Source organism: Xyrauchen texanus, chromosome 48, assembly GCF_025860055.1.
Source record: "Xyrauchen texanus isolate HMW12.3.18 chromosome 48, RBS_HiC_50CHRs, whole genome shotgun sequence".
Taxonomy (NCBI): Eukaryota; Metazoa; Chordata; class Actinopteri; order Cypriniformes; family Catostomidae; genus Xyrauchen; species Xyrauchen texanus.
The window spans coordinates 19523049-19545664 of NC_068323.1; the positions used below are offsets into that span (position 1 = coordinate 19523049).

The 22616-nt window shown below is 37.3% G+C and overlaps 1 protein-coding gene across 1 annotated transcript in view; it reads right to left on the reverse strand.

Annotated features, from left to right (window-relative positions):
- The window catches only part of senp7b (SUMO specific peptidase 7b), a 37281-nt gene extending 15962 nt beyond the window's left edge, over positions 1-21319 (reverse strand). Inside the window, exons 1-9 of the mRNA XM_052121565.1 lie at positions 21157-21319; positions 20230-20334; positions 19285-19388; positions 14380-14667; positions 14161-14249; positions 11127-11287; positions 9820-10123; positions 5134-5231; positions 2484-2624 (exon numbers count right to left, since the gene is read on the reverse strand). Coding sequence (XP_051977525.1) covers positions 2484-2624; positions 5134-5231; positions 9820-10123; positions 11127-11287; positions 14161-14249; positions 14380-14667; positions 19285-19388; positions 20230-20334; positions 21157-21198 — 1332 coding nt within the window. The 5' untranslated portion in view covers positions 21199-21319. The remainder of the gene's footprint in view (positions 1-2483; positions 2625-5133; positions 5232-9819; positions 10124-11126; positions 11288-14160; positions 14250-14379; positions 14668-19284; positions 19389-20229; positions 20335-21156) is intronic.
- Positions 21320-22616: the final 1297 nt, after the last annotated feature.

A 22616-nucleotide genomic window follows, 5' to 3' on the forward strand; every position in this document is an offset into this window, starting at 1 on the left:
GAGCTTAACCAATCATATCATAAGCCACTGATTCTGCGCACCTTTTGCGCAATATGAATTAATTAGAACGGAAATGAGAGCTAAAAGAGTACTGTCTCTTTAAGAATAGGGGCAGTTTAGCGAGCGTCTCACAGAAGTGTTATGGTTGAGCTCAGATTAACGAGAGTGAAGTCACACAGCTTTTTACTGCATCCATTGTGTGTGTGAAGAATTAAACAGTTCTTTCTATTTTCTTTTTTTCTTTTACAACAATTGACTGTTAAGAACAGAAAGGATATTAAAAGAGGTATTATTCAATAACAAATGGATTGCTTGGATTTCATATTTGGACACAGAATGAGTCAAACCTAACTTTTACTCTCAACACTTTTACAACTAATCATTGGCAAATGGAATCTGAAAATGTACCCTCCATTGGCTAAACAGACATTATTAGTTGCATAGCGCATTATTTGGCGAGTGATTGACTTGCATTGTAGAAGGTTGGCCCATAGAGTAAAAGATCAATTTTAGGATTTCAAAGGCATATTCCAGGTTCAATACAAATTAAGCTCAATCGACAGAATTTGTGGCATAATGTTGATAACCACAATGATGTTACAAATGTGTTCCTCCATCTTGTTAAAAAAAGCAAACATCTGGGTTACAGTGAGGCACTTACAATGGAAGTGAATGGGGGCCAATTTTGACTTTAAAATACTCACTTTTTCAAAAGTATAGCCACATGACATAAACAATATACTTGTTAGCATGTGTTTAGAGTGATAAAATCACTTACTAAAATGTTCTGTGTAAAAATATATCTAATTTTACAACTTTGTTGGCAGGTAATGTCAAACTCGAAAACCCTAAAACGTAAATAAAACTGCAATTTAAACATCTTTATAGCTCAAATAATACAGTGATATAAATACAAATAATACAGAGTTTTAACTGTAAAATTTATGTAAGTGCTTTTATCAATTATTAGCTTAAAATTACTGCCTTTAAACCAAGAGTGGGTAACCTTTTTCTTATTGAGGGTCATTCAAACATTTATAAAACTATTCGCAGGCCATAAAGTTGATGGCAATTTCTGATTGTGGGTTGAAATTAACGTACACATTCAGTTACGTGCTCACGCACCAATATTTATTTTTAAAAGGTCTATTATACAGTGTTTTGCATTGTTATAATTTTCAATAATTTGTAATCTTTATTTAATTTTATTTATTTTTTTAGTTCATTAAATCAAGGCTGTTTTTGTTTTGTTGCTGTTTTTAAAATTATTTCTCGAATGGCCTTGGGGACATAGTAAAATGGTCTTGCTGGCCTTATACGGCCCCGAGACCTGATGTTCCACAAACCAAATTTAAACCCACCAAAAATTGGCCCCATTCACTTCCATTGTAAATGTCTCACTGTATGCTTTTTTTAAAGAAAAGGGGTGGCCAGTCGAAATCAGAAGATCAATATTATTTACCCATCCCTATTCAATGAAAAGGCTGACTAGGTAGTATGTATACCTTGCCTAAAGGTGGTGAAAGAATAAGTTCTATAGGCTTTCACGTGACTGTAATATGTGATGTACATTCATCAGACAATATAATTCAATGTGTCGTGTGTAGTTCAACTTGGAGGGGTGGACACACAGAACTCCCTTTAGAGGGAGTAAAGCTCCGTGCGCCTACTACGCAGTGTCACTTACCTCTGTGGACAATTCTGAGGTCTTGAAGAAAATTTTGCAGTGATTAATTCCCAAGTGGCACTACAGTTTCCCGCCACCATTTTTTGTGTATTTGACTTGTTGGGACAAACCCTTTTATACATAATGCATGGAGACATTCACTACAATATGGCTATGTTCAGACTGCAGGCAAATCAGATCTTTTCAAGGAAGACTCTCCGCACTAATAATTGCGAGTAATCAAATCAAATTTGAACATTCAGACTAACCAACCTATCTGCATGGTCTGCTTTGGTAACGATGTAGGTGTACCCACATGACGATGCTTTCAAAACAGATGCGGGAAAAATAGAGGTGCATCATCTCGCTCTCCAAATAAGCGCCCTGTCCAGTAGCGGTGCAGCACACCTCCGTAACACAAGAAAAACTCAATGACAAAGGAGACTAGTAAATATTGTGATGTTCCGTTGCTGCAGTCACCAATTTTTTACGTCATAGTTGTGTCACGTTGAGTGATGTAAAAGCCCATTTGAAATTTGAATTGAGCAGCCAGAGCCTCTGGACTGAAACGCATCTGAAAAAATCATATTTCAATTGCATCTGAAACGACCTCCTGATGTAGTTTGTATCAGATTCTGAAAAATCTGATTTCATGTGTTTTTTTGTGTCCAGACTATCAAAAACTCATCTGGATATGCAAAAAATTAGATTTTTAGTTACAGTCTGAACAAGGCCTATGTGCTGCTTTGCTCACATATGCTTAAAAAACTCTCTTATGTCTAACCAACACATAAATAAAGGCCAAACACCCTCTCACCACAATAGTCCCATTAGCCTGAGCCTCTACTCTGTCATAATGGAGGGTGGAAAAGGGCAGTTCCATTATGGATGGCACTTCCACTTTGCCCGTTGACTTTTCATCTCCGGAGTTCGTCTTTGGGCTCTTATGGTTCCCTGCCTGAAGTGTGGAGAAAGAGAAAGAATCCAGGGATGAAAAACAAGCTCAAGATTTGACTGATTAGATACAACATAATTAGTGAAAACTGAAACACATTTGGCCACAAGCATCCTTCAACATTTAGTGTGCTGAGCTTTTTAAAAACGTCGCCAAATCTACTACGAAAAAAAGTAACCCAATTCATTCCAATCAAGCTTATCAGAGTTGCAGCATGATTCATCTTAAATTTAGTAATGTCCTCCAGCTATAAGAGGATTTAACCGAAAGTGACCTGCTGTCATAAGATTGTGGATCCAATTTTCAATGAACAGAATGACAATAAACAAAATCCACACCGCCTCCCTCTTGCATTCCATAAATCAGCCTCTCATTTCATCCACATGGTCAACTTTGGGTGGGCCCACCATCTGATATTGACAAACACCTGAATCATATTGCTTTAATCGACCTCAAACATCCCCAACCTATGAACAAGAGCCAGAAATGTCCTTTAATGTGTGCTTAAAAGTTCCAATCCTCTTATAATGTACCAATTTGTTCACGCATCATAATAAAAATTAAAATTAAAACTGTAAGAGCGTCCAGCATTGGCAAACAATGGTAGCGACACTGACAATCGTAAAAACGAGTTGAGTGACTATTTGTAAACAAGGGTGAATTCGAAACTCCACAACCAAACAAATCTAGAATCTAGAAAAGACTGCTGTACGTGAAGATAATTTGATCAGTGTAAATTAGTTTTACTTGATTGTTTGGCATGGCTTCAAGGCTTCTTTGAATGAAGAATTTGATACAGATTTTTGAACACATAAAGAGGCAAAGAAGTTTGGGTCAAGAACACAAAGTTTCTTAAGCGCAAATCCAAAATATTGCTTTTAAAAAGTCATTCAAAATAACCTGTAACCTTCTCATACCGTGGTGCCACAACAGATTTCATCACCAGTGATGAAAAAGAACATGAAGCAATGAAGGTTGTGTCCAGCATTGACTAACAACGTCAACGGTGAAGATGTCGAAAGTATTTGAATTAATCTTTGTAGACATGGAATAATTCGAAACTCCACAAACAGACCGAGACTGTGTCCACATTAAAACTTAAATTTTTTTCTCTGCGTTTTGACCTTCGATCCACACTGACACAATGTTTTTGTCCAGTGAAAACAGAGTGTGGAGGGGGACGTGGTCGTGCGTCTGTCAGTGGGGAGAGAGGAAGCGGGGTAAGAGCAATCACCTGGTGATTATTCACTCTAAACACTTATTTCAGTGACGGCGGAACGCCAGACTGGGAGAGAGTCCGAGATACACACACACACGCACATTAAAGCTGCATGCTGAAAAGCTGTTTGATTAATCATTGAGTTTGTTGACTGTTATCATTGAAGCTGTGTGTGTAAACTGAGATACTTGCTGGAGAGCATATGTTGAGTTAAAGCCCTGAGAATAAAAACACTCACGTGGACTGCAACAGCAGCTCCCGCTTCATTCTTGCCTCCCGCGCTTAAAACCTCTACACATAGCTCCCAAGTGGCTATAATTTAAAACGGTGTATGTGTGTTGTAGTGTGGACAGGGAAAACTGAGATATTAGAAAACGATGACTTACTTGTTGTCATGTGACGCAGTCATGTGATCCATTCTACCAAAAACAATCCGGATGGCGGCCCATGTTGTGGCACCGTTGTTGTGCCTGCTATCCACTTTAATAGCATTGTTAAAGATAAATGTTACTTTGTATAACCTTCACATTGCATTCCTTCAAAGGTGACGGGACGTTTACTCGGAATTGATGTCTGGGGGGCAACACAAGGGCAATTGCGTTGCAAACCACGCTTCATCCATTTTTTTTTCTCCGCATGTGAAATAAGGGGGTTTAAGCATTTTCATACATTTCAGTGTGGATTAAAAACAATAGTGTGGATGGTGAGCGTTTTGAAACAAAAACACCTTTTTAAAATGTATTCAGATTAATGTGGAAGTAGTCTGAAGATATCTAGACTTCAACAGACTGGTGTATGTGAAGACAAATCGATATGAATCTAATATTATTTGCTTGGCAAGGTTTCAAGGCTTCTTTGAATGAAGAATTTCTGATTTTTTAACTCAAGAGGCGAATCAAGAGGCGAAAGCTTCTCTCGTTTCAAGTCTGTAATTGAGTACAAATCCAAAATATTGTTTTTCAAACTATGCCACGATGCCACAACCTATTTATTCACCCGTTGTACAAAGCAACATGAAAAACTAAAGGTGCGTTTAACTTGAGCAAACAACTCTTCAAACAACAATTCTTACAATTTTAAAAACGATGATAGAATTAGAATGAACATGTTTTAATGGGCGAATTCGAAAATCCACAGCCAGACCGAACAAATTTAGGTTTCAAAAGATTGGTCAAATGTGAAGATAAGTTGGTAAGTCGAAATGTGTTTTGCTTGGCTGTTCAGCAAGGTCTCAAAGCTTCTTCAAAGAATCCGAGACAGATTCTTGAACACGTAAAAGGTTTTATCCGTTACCTGAGCGTCCCTGATCCCCTCTGAGATCTGCTGCTCCCGCAAGCTTCCAGACACGTCATTGACCTCATCAGTTCCCTCGTCATCACTGGACAACACGACTGAGGGGGAGAAAGACAAATAAACTTATATAATAATTTTGATCACCACTACTTCTCATCAAATGTGTTGTTTAATGCTGGTAATAATATCAAGGTAGCAGGGCGACCAATGGCCAACATATATACAGCATATAAAACAATTATCACAAATAAAGTGTACACAAAATTGCTGAATTTAAGTGAACACTTACATCATTTACACATGTGTACTCAAATCCACAAAACATAAATGAAAATTCAAAATTGTCCATTAAAGAGACTTTTAGTTGATTTTGGACACTAGCCGAATTACCACTTCTGTGACTTGGCTAATTGGGCAGTTGATGGCTGATGCTCATAATCTCAAAATAGTAAAATATGGACAATTTAATATGCCTGGTCAATATATACAGCCTTATTTGCATTAATATATAACAAAGAAAGTCTGAATGTCTAAAACTTTAGAATCCTCTGGTAACTCCATGTAACACTGGTGGACTAGTACAGAAGATCTCTTTAATTCCAAAACAACAGGCAAGACATGATTCTCCTATTTGATAAATCTGGTCTATTAGTGCCACCAAGAGGGCACAGAGACACTCACTCTTCTCTATCCAGAGTCAAAAAAGGAATTTTTGCAACAACTGATAAAGGGCGAGTGAATCTGGAATTTACCAGCCATAAAAAATATATATATATTTATTTCTCCACATGACAACAGAATTATTCAGATGGGTTTTTCTGTATTTATTTATTTGTCAAAGCCATTTTTTCTCACATTTAACACATGATGATTGTTCACTTTTGTCCCAGTCTTTATCTCTTTCTCTCTCTCTGGAGTAGAAGCCTCTTTTGTCTGTGTACCATAATGTGCTTTGAGGGAGACAAAGGAACTTTTTTACTGTATTTTTCCATCCTTCACCTCCTTCCTTTTTTGATGGAGTCAACATGTCGGAAGACAACATTCAATGCTGCCCATTCTATTCTTGCTACAATAAAAACTAGTCAAATTGAGCGAATTTGGAAAAAGAAGTTATATTTCTTAAAAACAGCTATAGGGAAATTAAACAACGATTGACTTATACATGCATCTAAATATTTAGCTGGGATAAGAGAGAGCATTTTAACAATCGAAATAAATGACACTCTTATGCCGTAAAATCCTTTTTTAGATCATCTATAGAGGAAAAGATGCAAGGAAGGTGCATCCTGAGGAGTTAATGGCATTGGCAACTACAGGGGTGGGGTGAAAGTTTATGGCGATCAAACTGCTCAGACATGTCCCGAACATGTCCCAGGCTGATAATAAGGAGGAGGAGGATATCTTCATCTCCATCTAGCAGACAAAGGTGTAATGGGCTTTACTCGAGAGCTTGAGGTCAGGATTGTAGTAATCTAGATTGTGAGGGTAAACACTGCTATCCTGCACTACACACGCCTAAATACATTAATCTTTATAAGGTCATTCTTCATCCAATGACAGCTCAGAATAGACCCCGCCACTCAGAACAATGTGACCGGACCGGGAGTCTCGGGACAGGCTTCTTTTTCCACCTGCAAAGTTAATTCAGCTGCACTCTCCACATACACTCAATCTGCATTTATTAATGTAGATTTCACTTAAAACGACACATCATAGACTTATTTTGAATAAGGGACCAGACCAAGACATTGAAAGATTGTAGCTTGGCTTCGTCCATCATGTAAGGTAATCGAAAAACAACTAGCCTTTGTGATGTGGGCATGCATGCTCCAAAAGACAGGTGACGTGCAACGCCTATTTTTCCCGGCGTATTTGATGTCCTTCCTTCAAATACTTGATTCCACATTGTGTCATGTATTCTTAGACACATGGATGAAGATTGTAGCTTGACTACCCCAAAAATCGCTGTAGCACAATTACACTCACCTAAAGGAATATTAGGAACACCTGTTCAATTTCTCATTAATGCAATTATCTAATCAACCAATCACATGGCAGTTGCTTCAATGCATTTAGGGGTGTGGTCCTGGTCAAGACAATCTCCTGAACTCCAAACTGAATGTCAGAATGGGAAAGAAAGGTGATTTAAGCAATTTTGAGCGTGGCATGGTTGTTGGTGCCAGACGGGCCGGTCTGAGTATTTCACAATCTGCTCAGTTACTGGGATTTTCACGCACAACCATTTCTAGGGTTTACAAAGAATGGTGTGAAAAGGGAAAAACATCCAGTATGCGGCAGTCCTGTGGGCTGAAAATGCCTTGTTGATGCTAGAGGTCAGGGAGAATGGGCCGACTGATTCAAGCTGATAGAAGAGCAACTTTGCCTGAAATAACCACTCGTTACAACCGAGGTATGCAGCAAAGCATTTGTGAAGCCACAACACGCACAACCTTTAGGCGGATGGGCTACAACAGCAGAAGACCCCACCGGGTACCACTCATCTCCACTACAAATAGGAAAAAGAGGCTACAATTTGCAAGAGCTCACCAAAATTGGACAGTTGAAGACTGGAAAAATGTTGCCTGGTCTGATGAGTCTCGATTTCTGTTGAGACATTCAGATGGTAGAGTCAGAATTTGGCGTAAACAGAATGAGAACATGGATCCATCATGCTTTGTTACCACTGTGCAGGCTGGTGGTGGTGGTGTAATGGTGTGGGGGATGTTTTCTTGGCACACTTTAGGCCCCTTAGTGCCAATTGGGCATCGTTTAAATGCCACGGCCTACCTGAGCATTGTTTCTGACCATGTCCATCCCTTTATGGCCACCATGTACCCATCCTCTGATGGCTACTTCCAGCAGGATAATGCACCATGTCACAAAGCTTGAATTGTTTCAAATTGGTTTCTTGAACATGACAATGAGTTCACTGTACTAAAATGGCCCCCACAGTCACCAGATCTCAACCCAATAGAGCATCTTTGGGATGTGGTGGAACGGGAGCTTCGTGCCCTGGATGTGCATCCCACAAATCTCCATCAACTGCAAGATGCTATCCTATCAATATGGGCCAACATTTCTAAAGAATGCTTTCAGCACCTTGTTGAATCAATGCCACGTAGAATTAAGGCAGTTCTGAAGGCGAAAGGGGGTCAAACACAGTATTAGTATGGTGTTCCTAATAATCCTTTAGGTGAGTGTATTAATTACTAGCTGCAGTAAACATGCTGATTGAGATGGAGGTGAGATTTGTTTACTTCGTTTATTAAGACATCATCTAGCTATTACATAGATGGAAACTTCTGACCATCTAGAGTCTCTGTCTATCAGTGTGTTGGATAAATCTGTGTACTACTAAAAGACAAAAGGCAGCGAGTTCATTTTCTGTAGGCATTTATGGGAAAATTTGTCACACATGTGCAGGTAAACATTGTTAACTGCAATGCCCAAATGTACTAGGGTGGTTTTCTCTAGGGTGTTTAAATAAAGAGAGTATTCTCAAAGCAAATCTTTCCAGAGAAGTTGAAGGAGCAGAGGTGGAAGCAAGAAAGAAAGAAAGAAAGAAAGAGAAGACTTGAGCAAAAAAACAAGAATGAACTAAAAAAAAAAAAGAACGAAAGAAAGAGCAACCAAAAGAATGAACAAACAAGAGCTAGCAAAAGAAAGAGAGCATGCAAGTGAACAAACAATGGAATAAAAGCAAAGAAAGGATAAAGAAAGAACAAATTAGAGCGAGCGAACAAGCAAAAGAGCGAGTACGCAAAAAAGAACAAACGAGCAACTGAGCGAATGATCGAAAGTCAGTGCAAGCGAGTGAACATACGAAAGAAAGAATGAACTAATAAAAGAGGGAGCAAAACCAAGTGAACGAATGAGTGAAAGAGATTGAACGAACAAATGAAAAAATGTGAGCAAATTAAAGAATGAATATGCAACCAAACGAAAGAGTCAAAAGAATGAAGGAATGAATGAAAGAGTGAGTGAGCAAAAGAAAGAGCATGCAAGCAAATGAATTATGCAAAAAAATAAAATAAAATGAAAGTCTGAATGAGCAAAAGAGCAAGCAAGCGAGCAATGTAACAACAATTGACCAAAAGAACGAGCAGGCAAAGAAAGAAAGCGAGAATAAGTGAAGAAAGAACAAACAAAAGAGCAAGTGAGCAAACAAACGAAAGATAGTGCGAGCGAGCGAGCGAACGAAAATAACTAAGAATGAACGAATGAAAGACAGAGAAAAACAAACGAGCGGAAAAAGAAGGAATATGCGAGCAAATGAAAAGGAGAGTGACCAAACAAAAGAATGAACGAAAGAGCGAGTGAGCAAAGAGCGAACAAAAAACGAAACGAAGCAGAGAAAGAAAAAAATGAATGAAAGAGAAAGCTAGAGAAAGAAAGATCAAACAAGCAAAGAAACAACAAACGAACAAAACAGCGAATGAAAGACGGAGCAACCAAGCGAGCTAACGAAATAACAAACAAAACAAAGAAAAACAAACAAACAAACTAAAGAGCAATAAAAAACTAAAAAAAAAAAAATATTTGAAGGTTTAACCTTAAGGTTTACCACATGAGCCAGACCTGGCTGGTAGACCAGCAAAGACCAACAAATGAGCAGAAAGGCTGGTTTCAGCTAGTTTTTTAGGTTGCTGTCTTTTTCAGCAGGAGGAGGAGGATTGTCATACATACTGGGCTCTGTGGAGCTGGGCTTAGTTCTCTTATAGGTCCTGCAGTAAACCTTGGGTTTCCTCTTAAATATGCTGTTGCTGGACTCAAAGGGGTCTTTGCTCTTGGCCTCTGGAGGTGAAGTCAGTGGGTCTCTTCTGACAGGCACAGACGGGGCAGCTCTCTCCCCAGAGGTCCTCAGATGCTTAGCAGGTGCTTCCTCTTCGTGAACGTAATGGCCCGAGCGAGACTTGATCTCATGACTGGACATTGTGCAAACTGAATCTTTATTTAACACAGCTTTATTCTTGTCTTTCCTTGCTACATTCTGGAGTCGAACAAGGGACAAAAACAAAAAATAAAGAGGTTACAGATAGAATAAAGGCTCCTTTTTAAATATTTTCAACTATCTCTGTAAAGCATTGCAGAAACTTCAATACATTGTGTGATTTAATATTAAGGGACATGATCGTAAGCTCCAGAAAGGTTAATTAACATTACTACTATGGTGAAGACTTGGTTTATTAATATTAATTAGGTAACATGACTGTATGCTCCAAAAAAGTCAGAATGACCTAATTAATATTCATGAGTTTAGACTTCACCATAGTAGGATTCATAATTTTGCCATCTGTGTACCAACTGTGGTATGACCCAAATAAGGTCCAGGTAGGTTATGTAGCAACAACAGTATGGCCAAATTAACATTCATGAGCCAAGATTTCAGCACATTAGGATTTGTAATTTTGCTACCCGTGTACTAAAGTCCTAGCTACGATCCTAAATCCTAATCGGTTCAAGAATATTAATTAGGCAACATGAATAGACAATCTTGGAAGAATTCAAAACAAAGTATTACCCAAAAATATATTAATAAGTAAAACTTTGCTTAATTAGGGTGGTATCATCTGATTAACATCCTACTATTATTAAGGATAATTTCATGAATATTAAATCAGTATCATCAAAAAAAGCAACCTCGGTATGACCTAATTAATATTCATGGGTTAAGACTTAACCATAGCTAGAGTAAGCGTATTTGGTCAATTTTGGTTGGCAAAGAAGAATGGTTTAATTTGATCATTTTAATTTTCATTATTAATAACTATATTTATAATTTAATTATAATAATTATAACACTAAAAATCAATAAGCCACTTGAGGATGTGTTACAGTGAATATACAATGAGCTTTATATTGTGCCTGAGAGCACTCCTTAGCTATATTAAAATCAATACAATGTTTGGCCTTGAGTGGCTTGTTGCATAAATACTTTCTTTAGGCCTAAACTTGTATGGCTAGTTCAGTTGTTATCCTGAACACCTCCTCACCTCATCATTTGTGCCACAAACAGTACTTGTGGACTTCAGTCTGTTGTCATTCTGTGGCCTGTCCTCTGGGGTGGATGAACACCATGTGTCTTTCACTCTAGAAGGGCCTTGTGTTTCCTCTTCCTCTTCCTTATCTGACTCTGTTTGCCCTGAATCCATGCCTAAGAAGATTAGATGTTCCATTAAAATGAGAGAGATCGCATGCAGCACAAAACCAACTCACAACCAACTCACAACAACCGTTTTATCACTTTATGGAGTACCCAGTAAATATAAAACCATAATGACTAAAAATATATTTTCCCCCATGGTGGAGGTCACATTAGTATTAATATAGTATTAATCAAATTAATATTCTTAAGACTTCACAATAGTGAGATTCGAAATTTCACAACCTGTGTACCGAAGTCAGTATGACCGAATTAATATTTACAAGTCCTACTATGGTGAAGGACAAGTTCTTGAAAAATAATTAGGTAACATAACGGGTTCCAGGAATATAATGAAGCAAGGTCGATATGACCATGGAAATAAACTGCTATTGCACTTTTTGTTATTGTTTACTTTCAAAGCACTAATAAATCACAAGTCTGTTCTGTATCATAAAACTGATATTTTTATTTTTAAAAAATGCATAAAAAGATGAAATGATGATGAACGTGGGAATTTCAAAGAAACACATGCTCCCAGTACATATAAAACAGCATTTTTGACTGAATAATAGTTCTCTACCAGGGTGGAGAAACACATTAGTTATGAAATGGGGCTAATTAATATTCATAAGCAAAGACTTTACCAAAGTGAGATTCATAAATTCCCCACTTGTGGACCAAAGTCAGCTTGACCCAATTCTTATTTACAAATCCTACTATGGAGAAGGCTCAGTTCATGAATATGAATTAGGTAACAATGACAGGACGCTTCAGGAAGGTTACAAAGCGATCTCTATATGACCATGGAAAAACTAAAATCCTAAAAATGTTTAACACTTTTGTTATCAACTTGCTTTTTAAGCAACATTAAATCCCAAGTCTGTTCTGTATCATGAAACTGATATTTTTAGAATAAAACGCATAAAATGGAATGATGAAAAATTTGGGAATTTACAAGTGGCACATGCTTTCGCCAAGCAACAAGTTTCCTTTCTTTATGAAGTTCCCAGTTCATTCAAAATGGCATTTCTGACCATTTTCTCTCCCAGGGTGGAGATCTCATTAATTATAAAATGGGGCTAATTAATATTCATAAGCCAAGACTTCACCATAGTGAGATTTGTAAATTCCCCACCTGTGCACTGTTAATATTTACAAATCCTACTATGGAGAAGGCTCAGATCATGAATATTAATTAGGTAACATGACTGCTTCAATGAGCTTACAAAGCAATGTTTTTTAACACTTTTGTTATCAACTTGACTTCGAAGCAACAACAGATCCCAAGTCTACTCTGTATCATAAAAAAAGAAGGAATGACAAAGAACTTGGTTTAAAAAATACAAATGTGGGATTTTACAAGCAGCACATAACCTTCTAACAGTTTTCTCTCTTTATGCAGTCCCCAGAACATATAAAACTTCCTTATTGACTGGATATCATTCCTCTACCAGGGTGGACGTCACATTAGCTATGAAACGGGGCTAAATATTTTTATTCCCTGTAGACGTGGAAGCTGACCGAGTGCAAGACAGAAAGCCAGAGAGAGTTTTGGAGAAACAGAGCAGCAGAACAATTTTAACAGATCCATAAAGTTAACATTTGTTTATTTATCAGCGAATTGAAGCCAGGAAAACTTCGTTGCCATCCAATACTATGTAGAGCAGGGAGTGAAGGAGACAGCTGTGAGATGTTATACATGGATTGATGCAGGGAACAACTCAGCTTTTTAGAGAATAAATTATTATTAAAGTGCTTAATTATAGACAGCCTAAAAATGGGATGGCATTTTCCCTCATTAGCTACTTGATAATCTACATCAGATATACCAGCCAAAGATTATAGTTTACTTTAACTGCTTATTTAGTTCAACGATCTAAGACTCTATCTGCATTAGGCTTGAATATTCATGCCATAGTGTATTTTTGCCCAATTTCAGCATACCATCAAAAGCAAGTGATAACTAGATTTTTATATTTTCAGAAGAAGATGTGAGTGGTACTTGCCTGTGCGAAACTCTCCGTCATGAACTAGTGTTCTAAGTGGTTTCTAGTCAAGTTAAAATGGGTTTCCTTCCAAGTAGCACATTTTATTTATGCGCAAAATCGTAATATCACCAAACAATTTGTGATATTCCTCCATCAATCTAAGTATATGGAATTTTATTCTCCTATTTCACCAACCGCCAGATGAACATGAAAATCATAAGTCTGATCCATAACACTAATCTTTGTCCATTTTCAGTTTCCTAACGTCTTCATTTTCCAACAGTGGTGTAACTACAGGAAGAGCAGGGTGTGCAGCCGCACTGGGGCCCAGGGTTAAAGAGAGGCCTGTGGAGGCTGTCCGAAATGGAATGATGAAAAGGACAACCAGAAGGTCTGATTTTCTAATCCCGAATATGACCGAGGGGACCCAAGTGCGATCCAAATTATGCCACCATTCCAAAGTATGCAGTCATGGAGAATGTATTCAAAACGCTAATGTTTTCGGCCGAGGAAAATATTGCTCTACTGGTGATGAGATTGAGCATTTTCAAACAAAAATGAATTAGTGTGGATGTGGCACAGCAATACAGTCAACTCAATGGAAATCTGTGGAATTTTGCCTGATAGCCTTCCAGTGGGAAAGACATAACCCTAAACAAATTTCACATAGCGTTCGAATTTGGTGAACATTGAAACGCAAATTCGCATTGTCGACCAAAACCAAGTTGTTTGATTTGGCAATGAAAAAGAGACTGCTCTGCAAGTAGTTTTTGCAGGCTTCTCACATGCTATATTATTACCCACGCCTTCATCCCTTGCGCAAAGTTGGCTTTGCTTATGTTCAAGTCAATTCCAGACCCAATGCACAGCAGTACAAATCTTGCATGAACGTACCCCTATAGATCTTGAAATGGGGGCTTTCGTAAGTCTCCTTATGGTTCTCATCATGGCAAAGAGTATCTGATGCTCTTTTGGGCCTCCACCTGAAACACGCACACACGTTACAAAACTAGATCCAGACAAACACATGCAAGCACATGTGCTAAACAGAGATGTGTCTGTACTATATTACAATTGTTTTGTATTACTTCCTTTCTCTTTGGTATCTCTCACCTGTTATTGACTGTGAAATCTCTCCCTGTGGTTGGAGTATGACTTTGGGCCCTTGAGCCGGGCTTCTCGGACGCTTTGTTGGGTGTTCCTTTCACTCTAACAGGGCTGAATTTGATCGGCTGTTCATTCAGTTTAAAGCAGATTTTTCCACGTATGGCTCTCGGAGTGTTATCTGAGCAGGTGCGTGTGACACGGCTTGGCGTGCGCGAGTCAGGTGAAAGATCCCGTCTGTCACCACTGCGATCTCTGGGTGACTCTGGAAAGTTGATCAGGACAGGTCTGATGGGTCTGAAATGGAAATATGACACATATTCAGATCCAATGTGCGATTATGTAATCATTAATGATTACTAGAACTGTAGCTTAAAGGAATATTCTGGGTTCAATACAAGTTAAGCTCAATCGACAGCACTTGTGGCATAATGTTGATTTCCACAAAAATTACTTTTGACCCTCCTTTTCTTTACAGGAAAAATCTACTTTACAGTAAGGCACTTACAATGGAAGTGAATGGGGCCAACCGAAAACATGAAAATACTCACCGATTCAGAAGTATAGCCAAAAGACATTCACTTGTTAACTTGAATTAAGTGTGATAAAATCACTTACTAACCTTGTCAGTGTAAAGATATAGCCAATTTAACAACTTTGTAGAGTTCTTGAAACTTGGGATTGTTATTGATTGCAGATGGGATTTTATTTTCTTAATAAAAAAATAAAACAAATTGGCTATATCTTCAACAATAGCTACAGGTTACTATGCTATCTGCAAAGGTAAATCCATAAACCCATACTAACGCCATACTGAGAGGTCTCTTTTAGGGCTGAAACGATTAGTTGACGTTATCGACAACAAAAAATTGTGACAAATTTTTGTTGTTGAATATTCGTTTGATCTCATTTAACGTAACATGAGATCACATTAAACTGTAATGATGATGTGCGAGAGCAGCACTGCAGCTCGTGCCTGACTGAGGAGAGGAAGAAAACACAGCTCACAGTCCAGATGTACTCTAAACTTTCCAAACAGCTTCAGGTGATGTAGATTGCAAAGTATGAGGAAATTATACAAAAATACCAAATAAGTAAATACAAAAGCACTTTCGTTGTAGAATAAAGGGAGCTGGAGCTGCAACTCAGCTTAAGCACGTTTTTCAAGGAAACACCTCGACATTACATCTTTAATTCAGTTATATTTAATGTGTTATAGCTTTATAAAAGTTCATATAATAAGGAAGCAGGCCATGTAAATAACTACAAACTCCAAAACTGGCATTTCTCTGACAGTCAGCACCTCGTCTAAGAGTTGCGAAGTGTCCTGATCAAAGATGGAGAGATTGAAACTACACTCGGATGATTCACTCTGTCACGGGTACGGTAGTCCCTCGAGCGCACACACTTGCTGCAGCTAGATTATATGATGGCTCGTGACTTATTGAATCATAATACAGTATATATGTCACTGTGCATTTCTTTACGTGAAGAAAACTGGCAATTTACAGCATTATTATTAAGAGAGAATTTATTTTTTGTGAGTAAAAAATGTATTGAAGTGAACAAAAATGTGAGAGAGGGTAGTCTTCGCCCCATTATACACTGCAACAAAATACATTTTTGATTTGTTTCGGCTTGTTTTCCAATATAAATATCTAAAACTCCTTTAAAACAACATAAATTTACTTTAGCAGCTATACTGCAGAATAAAAATTTGTTATCTGAGAATGTTGAATATAATATTAAATATACAAATATTTTAAAATGTCTAAAAATCCTTTAAAAACAGATGCATTCACCTGAGAAGCAGCATATAAGATATTTGCTTTTAGAGAATAGATCTTGGATATAGTCAGAGGTTTACATACACTTAGGTTGAAGTCATTAACACAAATCTTTGAACCCCTATACAGATTTCATATTAGCAAACTATATATTTGGCAAGTCGTTTAGACATCTACTTTGTGCAAGACACGATTACAGATGTTTACAGACTGATTGTTTCACTTTAAATTGACTATATCACAAATTCCAGTGGGACAGAAGTTTACATACACTAAGTTAACTGTGCCAATAAGGAGCTTAGAAAATTCCAGAAAATGATGTCAAGCCTTTAGACAATTAGCTTCTAATAGGCTAACTGGCTAATTGGAGTCAAATGTAGGTGTATCTGAGGATTTATTTTAAGGCCTACCATCAAACTCATGCCTCTTTGCTTGACATCATGGGAAAATTCAAAGAAATCTGCCAAGATCTCAGAAAAACAATTGTGGACCTCCACATGTCTGGTTCATCCTTGGGAAGAATGTTCATCTGTACAAACAATAGTATGCAATTATAAACACCATGGGACCACGCATCCATCATACCGCTCAGGAAGGAGATGCATTCTGTCTCCTATAGATAAACGTAGTTTGGTGGGTAAAGTGAAAATCAATACCTGAACAACAGCAAAGGATTGGCGGAAAAAGGTAGACAAGTATCTATATCCACAGTAAAACTAGACCTATATCGACATAACCTGAAAGGCTGCTCAGCAAGGAAGAAGCCACTGCTCCAAAACACCATAAAAAAGCCAGACTACAGTTTGCAAGTGCACATGGGGACAAAGAATATCCTTTGGTCTGATGGAACAAAAATTTAACTGTTTGGCCATAATGACCATCATTATGTTTAGAGGAAAAAGGGTGAGGCTTGCAAACCAAAGAACACCATCCCAACCATAAAGCATGGGGGTGTCAGCATCATGTTGTGGGGATGCTTTGCTGCAGGTGGGACTGGTTCACTTCACAAAATAGATGGCATCATGTGGAAGGAAAATTATGTGGATATATTGAAGCAACATCTCAAGACATCAGCCAGGAAGTTAAAGCTTGGTCACAAATGGGTCTTCCAAATGGACAATGACCCCAAGCATACCTCCAAAGTTGTGGCAAAATGCCTTTAGGACAACAAAGTCAAGGTATTGGAGTGGCCATAACAAAGCCCTGACCACAATCCGATAGAACTTATTGTGAGAAGCTTACCCAAAAAGTTTGACCTAAGTTAAACAATTTAAAGGCAATGCTACCAAATACTAACAAAGTGTATGTAAACTTCTGTCCCTTTGGGAATGTGATGAAAGAAATAAAAGCTCAAGGACACAATGGTGGTGACTGTGGGGATCGAACCAGTGACCTTCTGATTACCAGATTACCAGTTATGTGCTTTAGACCACTACACCTCCACCACTCCATTAAAATTCTTTTAACCCAGTGAATTTCATTTAGAGGTATTTTTAAAAGATGATTTTGTCCTCTTTATTTGTTAGCAAGTACGTTTAATACAACCTTTTATGTCGTGGCACAAACTGAATAATTGGTAAAAAGCTAATTATTAATCGTTGCAATAATAGTCTAATAATCATTCTAATAATCATTTGATTAGTTAACGGGGGTTCCTCAGGGGTCAATTTTTGGACCGATTTTATTTAGTATTTATATTAATGATCTGCCTCAAGTATGTCCAGGTATAGATGTTATAATGTATGCGGATGATACTGTGCTTTTTACTCATGCAAGAACTAAAGAACTAGTTGCAAACAAACTGTCATCTGCAATGGTGAAAGTGTCAAATTGGTTGAATGAGTCTTGTTTGTCTCTAAATGTAAGTAAAACTGTATGCACGTATTTCACTGCACGAAAACAAAACTCTGTGAATCCAGATATCATATTTAATTGTGAAGCAATCAAATTTGTGATGCATGTTAAATATTTAGGAATAATAATAGACCAACACCTGTCTTTTAAAAAGCAAGTAAAAAGGGTTATAAATAATGTTAAATTCAATTTGAATAATTTTAAAAGCATCAGGCACCAGCTCTCTGAATCAGCTGCACTTCTTTTAGTACATACTCTGATTCTACCTCACTTGTCGTATTGCATAACAACTTGGTCGCAAGCAGATGCAACTATACTTAAGCCTGTGTACTCCCTTCATAAACAAATCATGAAAGTGTTAGATAGAAAACCAAGGGACTACCATTATTGTACTATTTTGAAAAGGTTACATTTTTTAAATATGAATAATTTTGTATTTTATACTGATGTGTGCCTGATGTACAAAATTATTCATAATCTTGCTCCACCCCCTCTTCAGGGATGCGTGACCCATAATGGAAGTGCAGGTAGGACTAGAGCATCTGCCAGGGGAGATTTGGTACCGCAGTACAGAAAAACAGCCTTTGGGGAAAAAGCTTTTTCAGTTAGAGTAGTGGGGTTGTGGAATTCCCTACCAACAAACATTCGAAGCCTCAATAGCTTCTTAATTTTTAAAAATAAGCTTAAGTACTGGCTACTATCACAACAGATCTGCAACCACTAATGACTGTGTTGTACATTATCTGTTTTATATTCTGATTTTAAATTTTATATTCTGTACATGTATGTATTGTGATGTTTTATGTGGGGTATATGTAATGTATGTTATTTTATTTGTTTACCTACCCAGGGACAGCAGATGTAAACTAGCTATTAGCTAATTCTGGCGCAATTACTTTTAATTGTGCATTGTCCCTGTAAAAATAAACAATAAAATGAAAACAATAAAATGAAATTAGTCGATTATCAAAATATTAGTTAGTTGCAGCCCTAGTCTCATTGATATTCTGGTCTCTCCTTCAATGCAAGTCTATGGGATGACTTTGAAAAGTAACATTCCCCCACCCCCCCTCAAATCCCAAACACTAAGTATGAGCAACAGTAATTGTGACGCTTGCCTTAGAGAGAGCCACTAATTACAACCTGTATAAATAGCTCCATCTAGTGGTAGTTCCAAAACCAGCCTCCAAAGCAGTTTATGCTATGGTCAGAGCTTTGAAACTCAAAGAATACTCCATGACCACTCAGTAAAAATGCATTGCAGATGTCTTACCTCACAGTTTCACCTTTTTGACTAGGTTTTGAAAGCATATTTCCATTGCTCGAACTGGATTTATGAGCTGCTCTTCCATTAAGAGTGACAGAACCCCATTGTGTCTGTGAGAAAAAGAACCTCATTTGATGACATTTCTATTTTCAAAAATAGCTTTACACGTAACTACCTAGCTTCAGTTTAAACACCTAATCAATTCCCTCAAATATAACTTGGGATGGATAACAAAAGTCTAATGGACTATAAAGGTGTATTAAAGGTATAGTTCACCCAACAATTTCAATTCTCTCATCATTTACTCACTCATGACATCCCAGATGTGGATGAATTTCTTTCTTCTGCTAAGAATATTTCAGCTCTGTAGGTCCATACAATGTAAGTGAATGGTGGCCAGAACTCTGACGCTTCAAAAAGCACATAAAGGCAGCATAAAAGTAATCCATAAAATCCAGTGGTTTAATCCATATCTTCAGAAGTTATATGATAGGTGTGGGTTAGAAACACATCAATAGTAAAGTCCTTGTTTAATATAAATTCTCCTCCCTACACAGTAGGTGTTGATATGCACGAAGAATGTGAAACGGCAGAAAACAAAAGAAAAATGTAAAAGTGGTTAAATGGTTATGGTTAAAAACAAGTTAAATATTTATCTGTTTCTCACTTACACCTATCATATCACTTCAGAAGATATGGATTTAACCAGTGGAGCTTTATGAATTACGTTTATGCCAACTTTATATGCTTTTTGAAGTTTCATAGTTCTGGCCATTATTCTCTTGCATTGAATGGACCTACAGAGCTGAAATATTCTTCTAAATATATTAATTTGTGTTCTGCAGAAGAAGAAAAAAGTCACACATCTGGGATGGCATGAGAGTGAGTAAATGTGAGAGAATTTTCATTTTTTGGAGAACTATTCATTTTAACAGATGTGCAGCCTTTTACCTTTGGTGAGCTGTTGTCCTGCAATCTAGACAGTGGAGACTGCATGTCAAGACTGCATGAATCTAACGGCTGCTTCTTCTTAGGGATTTTAAATGGGACAGCCATCTAAAACAAATAAATGAACATAAATATTTTAACCCATTCAGTTTTTCACCAGGAAGATCACGTGTCAAGGAGAAGCTGATGTTAGAACATAAACAGGCCTCAAACCTGCAAAATAAACAAGGGTTTAGGATTTTGAAACATTATGATGTACATTTAATATTCCTCACTATTATAATAATCTAACTGTGTTTAAGACACACTAAACAGTCACACACACAAAAAAAAAGGTTTGTAAGGAGTGTCAAAATTAAATAATGCAACTAGTGATCCTCAGCCAGGCAAATGTATACCCTAAAAAGGATTTCTATCTTAAATTTGCACTGTTGAGAGTATAACATTTTCTAATTTTTATAGAAAAGTGTTATGCTATAAATGTGCACTCAATATTTAAAAAAATATATATATATATTAAAAATGTGCGACATTTATGTTGATAAATAAACCGGAAACGCGTCATCACAGTCATTGGAAAACGTCGGCCATCACTAAATATGCCTGTTCAGATCAGACTGATAGATTAGCCAAAACTGTGTGAAACACATCAGGATAACTAACTAACATTAATTTATAATCATAATTACTACAATCACTGATGGGCAACATATAGTACTGTAAACTATTAGTCAGATTCATATATAAACACCATGTTTGAGCTATAACCTATAATCCAAATAACTATTATAATCCTCCAAATATTTGATTTTCACAGCCATCATTCGTATATCTTAATGTTGGTATGTTTTCTTTGTGTGTTGATGTGACATAAACATCACACATATCACCTGCTGTTTGTTTTATAAGCCACCTAAACGAGATACTTACAGCGCACACCAGTCTGAAACTCGCTTTATAAATCTCAGGCATGGAATCTGGACTGGTAAAGGCACATATAAATCATTCTGTACAGCAGACTATCAGTAAGTGCAATCTGAAGTGAGCATCCTTCTTTATGTTTACGTGACGAACGTATTCCCTTTTCTTCTTCTGCTGCTGCTACTGTAGACTGTTGCGGCGGGTAAATAATCGGGTGCGTTAGAGCTCCTCTAGCGGTTTGTGACCGTCACAACTCATTTTAATTTCAGCCGTTGCATTAAAGCTACAATTTCAGCTTAATTTCTGCTATAAACTTAACAGTTTGCATGCTTATAAATATGTACATCTTGGTCAGAAGGTATTTTGTGTTGAAATGTTCGTAAATAACGACACCGGAGTCTTTATTCTCGAGGCCAGGAGACAGACGCAGAGCTAGCTGCTCTTCACAAACTGATCACCAGCCATACCAGATTAGTCTTAATACACCTACCTGTAGTTTTTTACAGGTATCATATTACGGAAGTAGACTTATAATAGGCAAAAATGCCTTTCTGCTTCAGCTGGTTCCCCTTCCTTCTGGCCATTTTTTGTTTTCTGAATAATTTAGCTAGAAAATTTGACTATGTTAATTACAACCTAGCAAGCTGGTATTTCCTGCAAGAAATGCAAATCTATCACATTTAAAATGTCAACATCTGTAAAGAGGCAAACATTCACATTTATAAAATTCCCACTATAAGTGTATTTAGTGGTGCTATGAGGCAAGCAGTACTATTTTGAGCAATCAGACTTGCGACATTTACCCAGTGGACGATAAACATGGCACACAAAAAACAAAAAAACAATGAACTTAAACTTACTTTGCAGGAGGACCCTGGAGAAGTATCTAGGAACAAGAATATGATTGAGACTTGGGGTGGGCTCTTTTGACCTGGGCCAGGAGGTAAACACCTACAGTAGCAACCACCCTGGACACCCTACCAACAACATAGCAACGTTTTAACAACCACCGAGAACACCATAGTACATTTGCACTTCTTCAGAAAATTTTTAAATCTAGTAAACCGTTTTGACAAATTACTAATATCTGGTTTGATGTGGATGTTGGTCATTCTTTGAGAGTTCAGAGAAACTTGAATTGTCGCAACTTTATGACACAATACTGGAGATTAGCAGGGGCTTTTTTTCTGCACCAGGTGAGGTAAAAAAATAAAAACATTTCACTTAACTACCCAAAAACCTAATAAACATGTAAAGCAATTACTAATATGCGTTATACATCCCCTAGCAGTACATTATACTGGAACTAAATTATTATAATGTTTTTGTGAAAATGTTCACTGGAAAAGAGCATGGTTACTCCCTGAAAAATACTTAATCTCATACAAAATAAGAGAAGTACATTTTAAGATACTGCATAATATCTATCCAACAAACTCCCAAATTGCTACTTCTGCTGATGTTTCCAA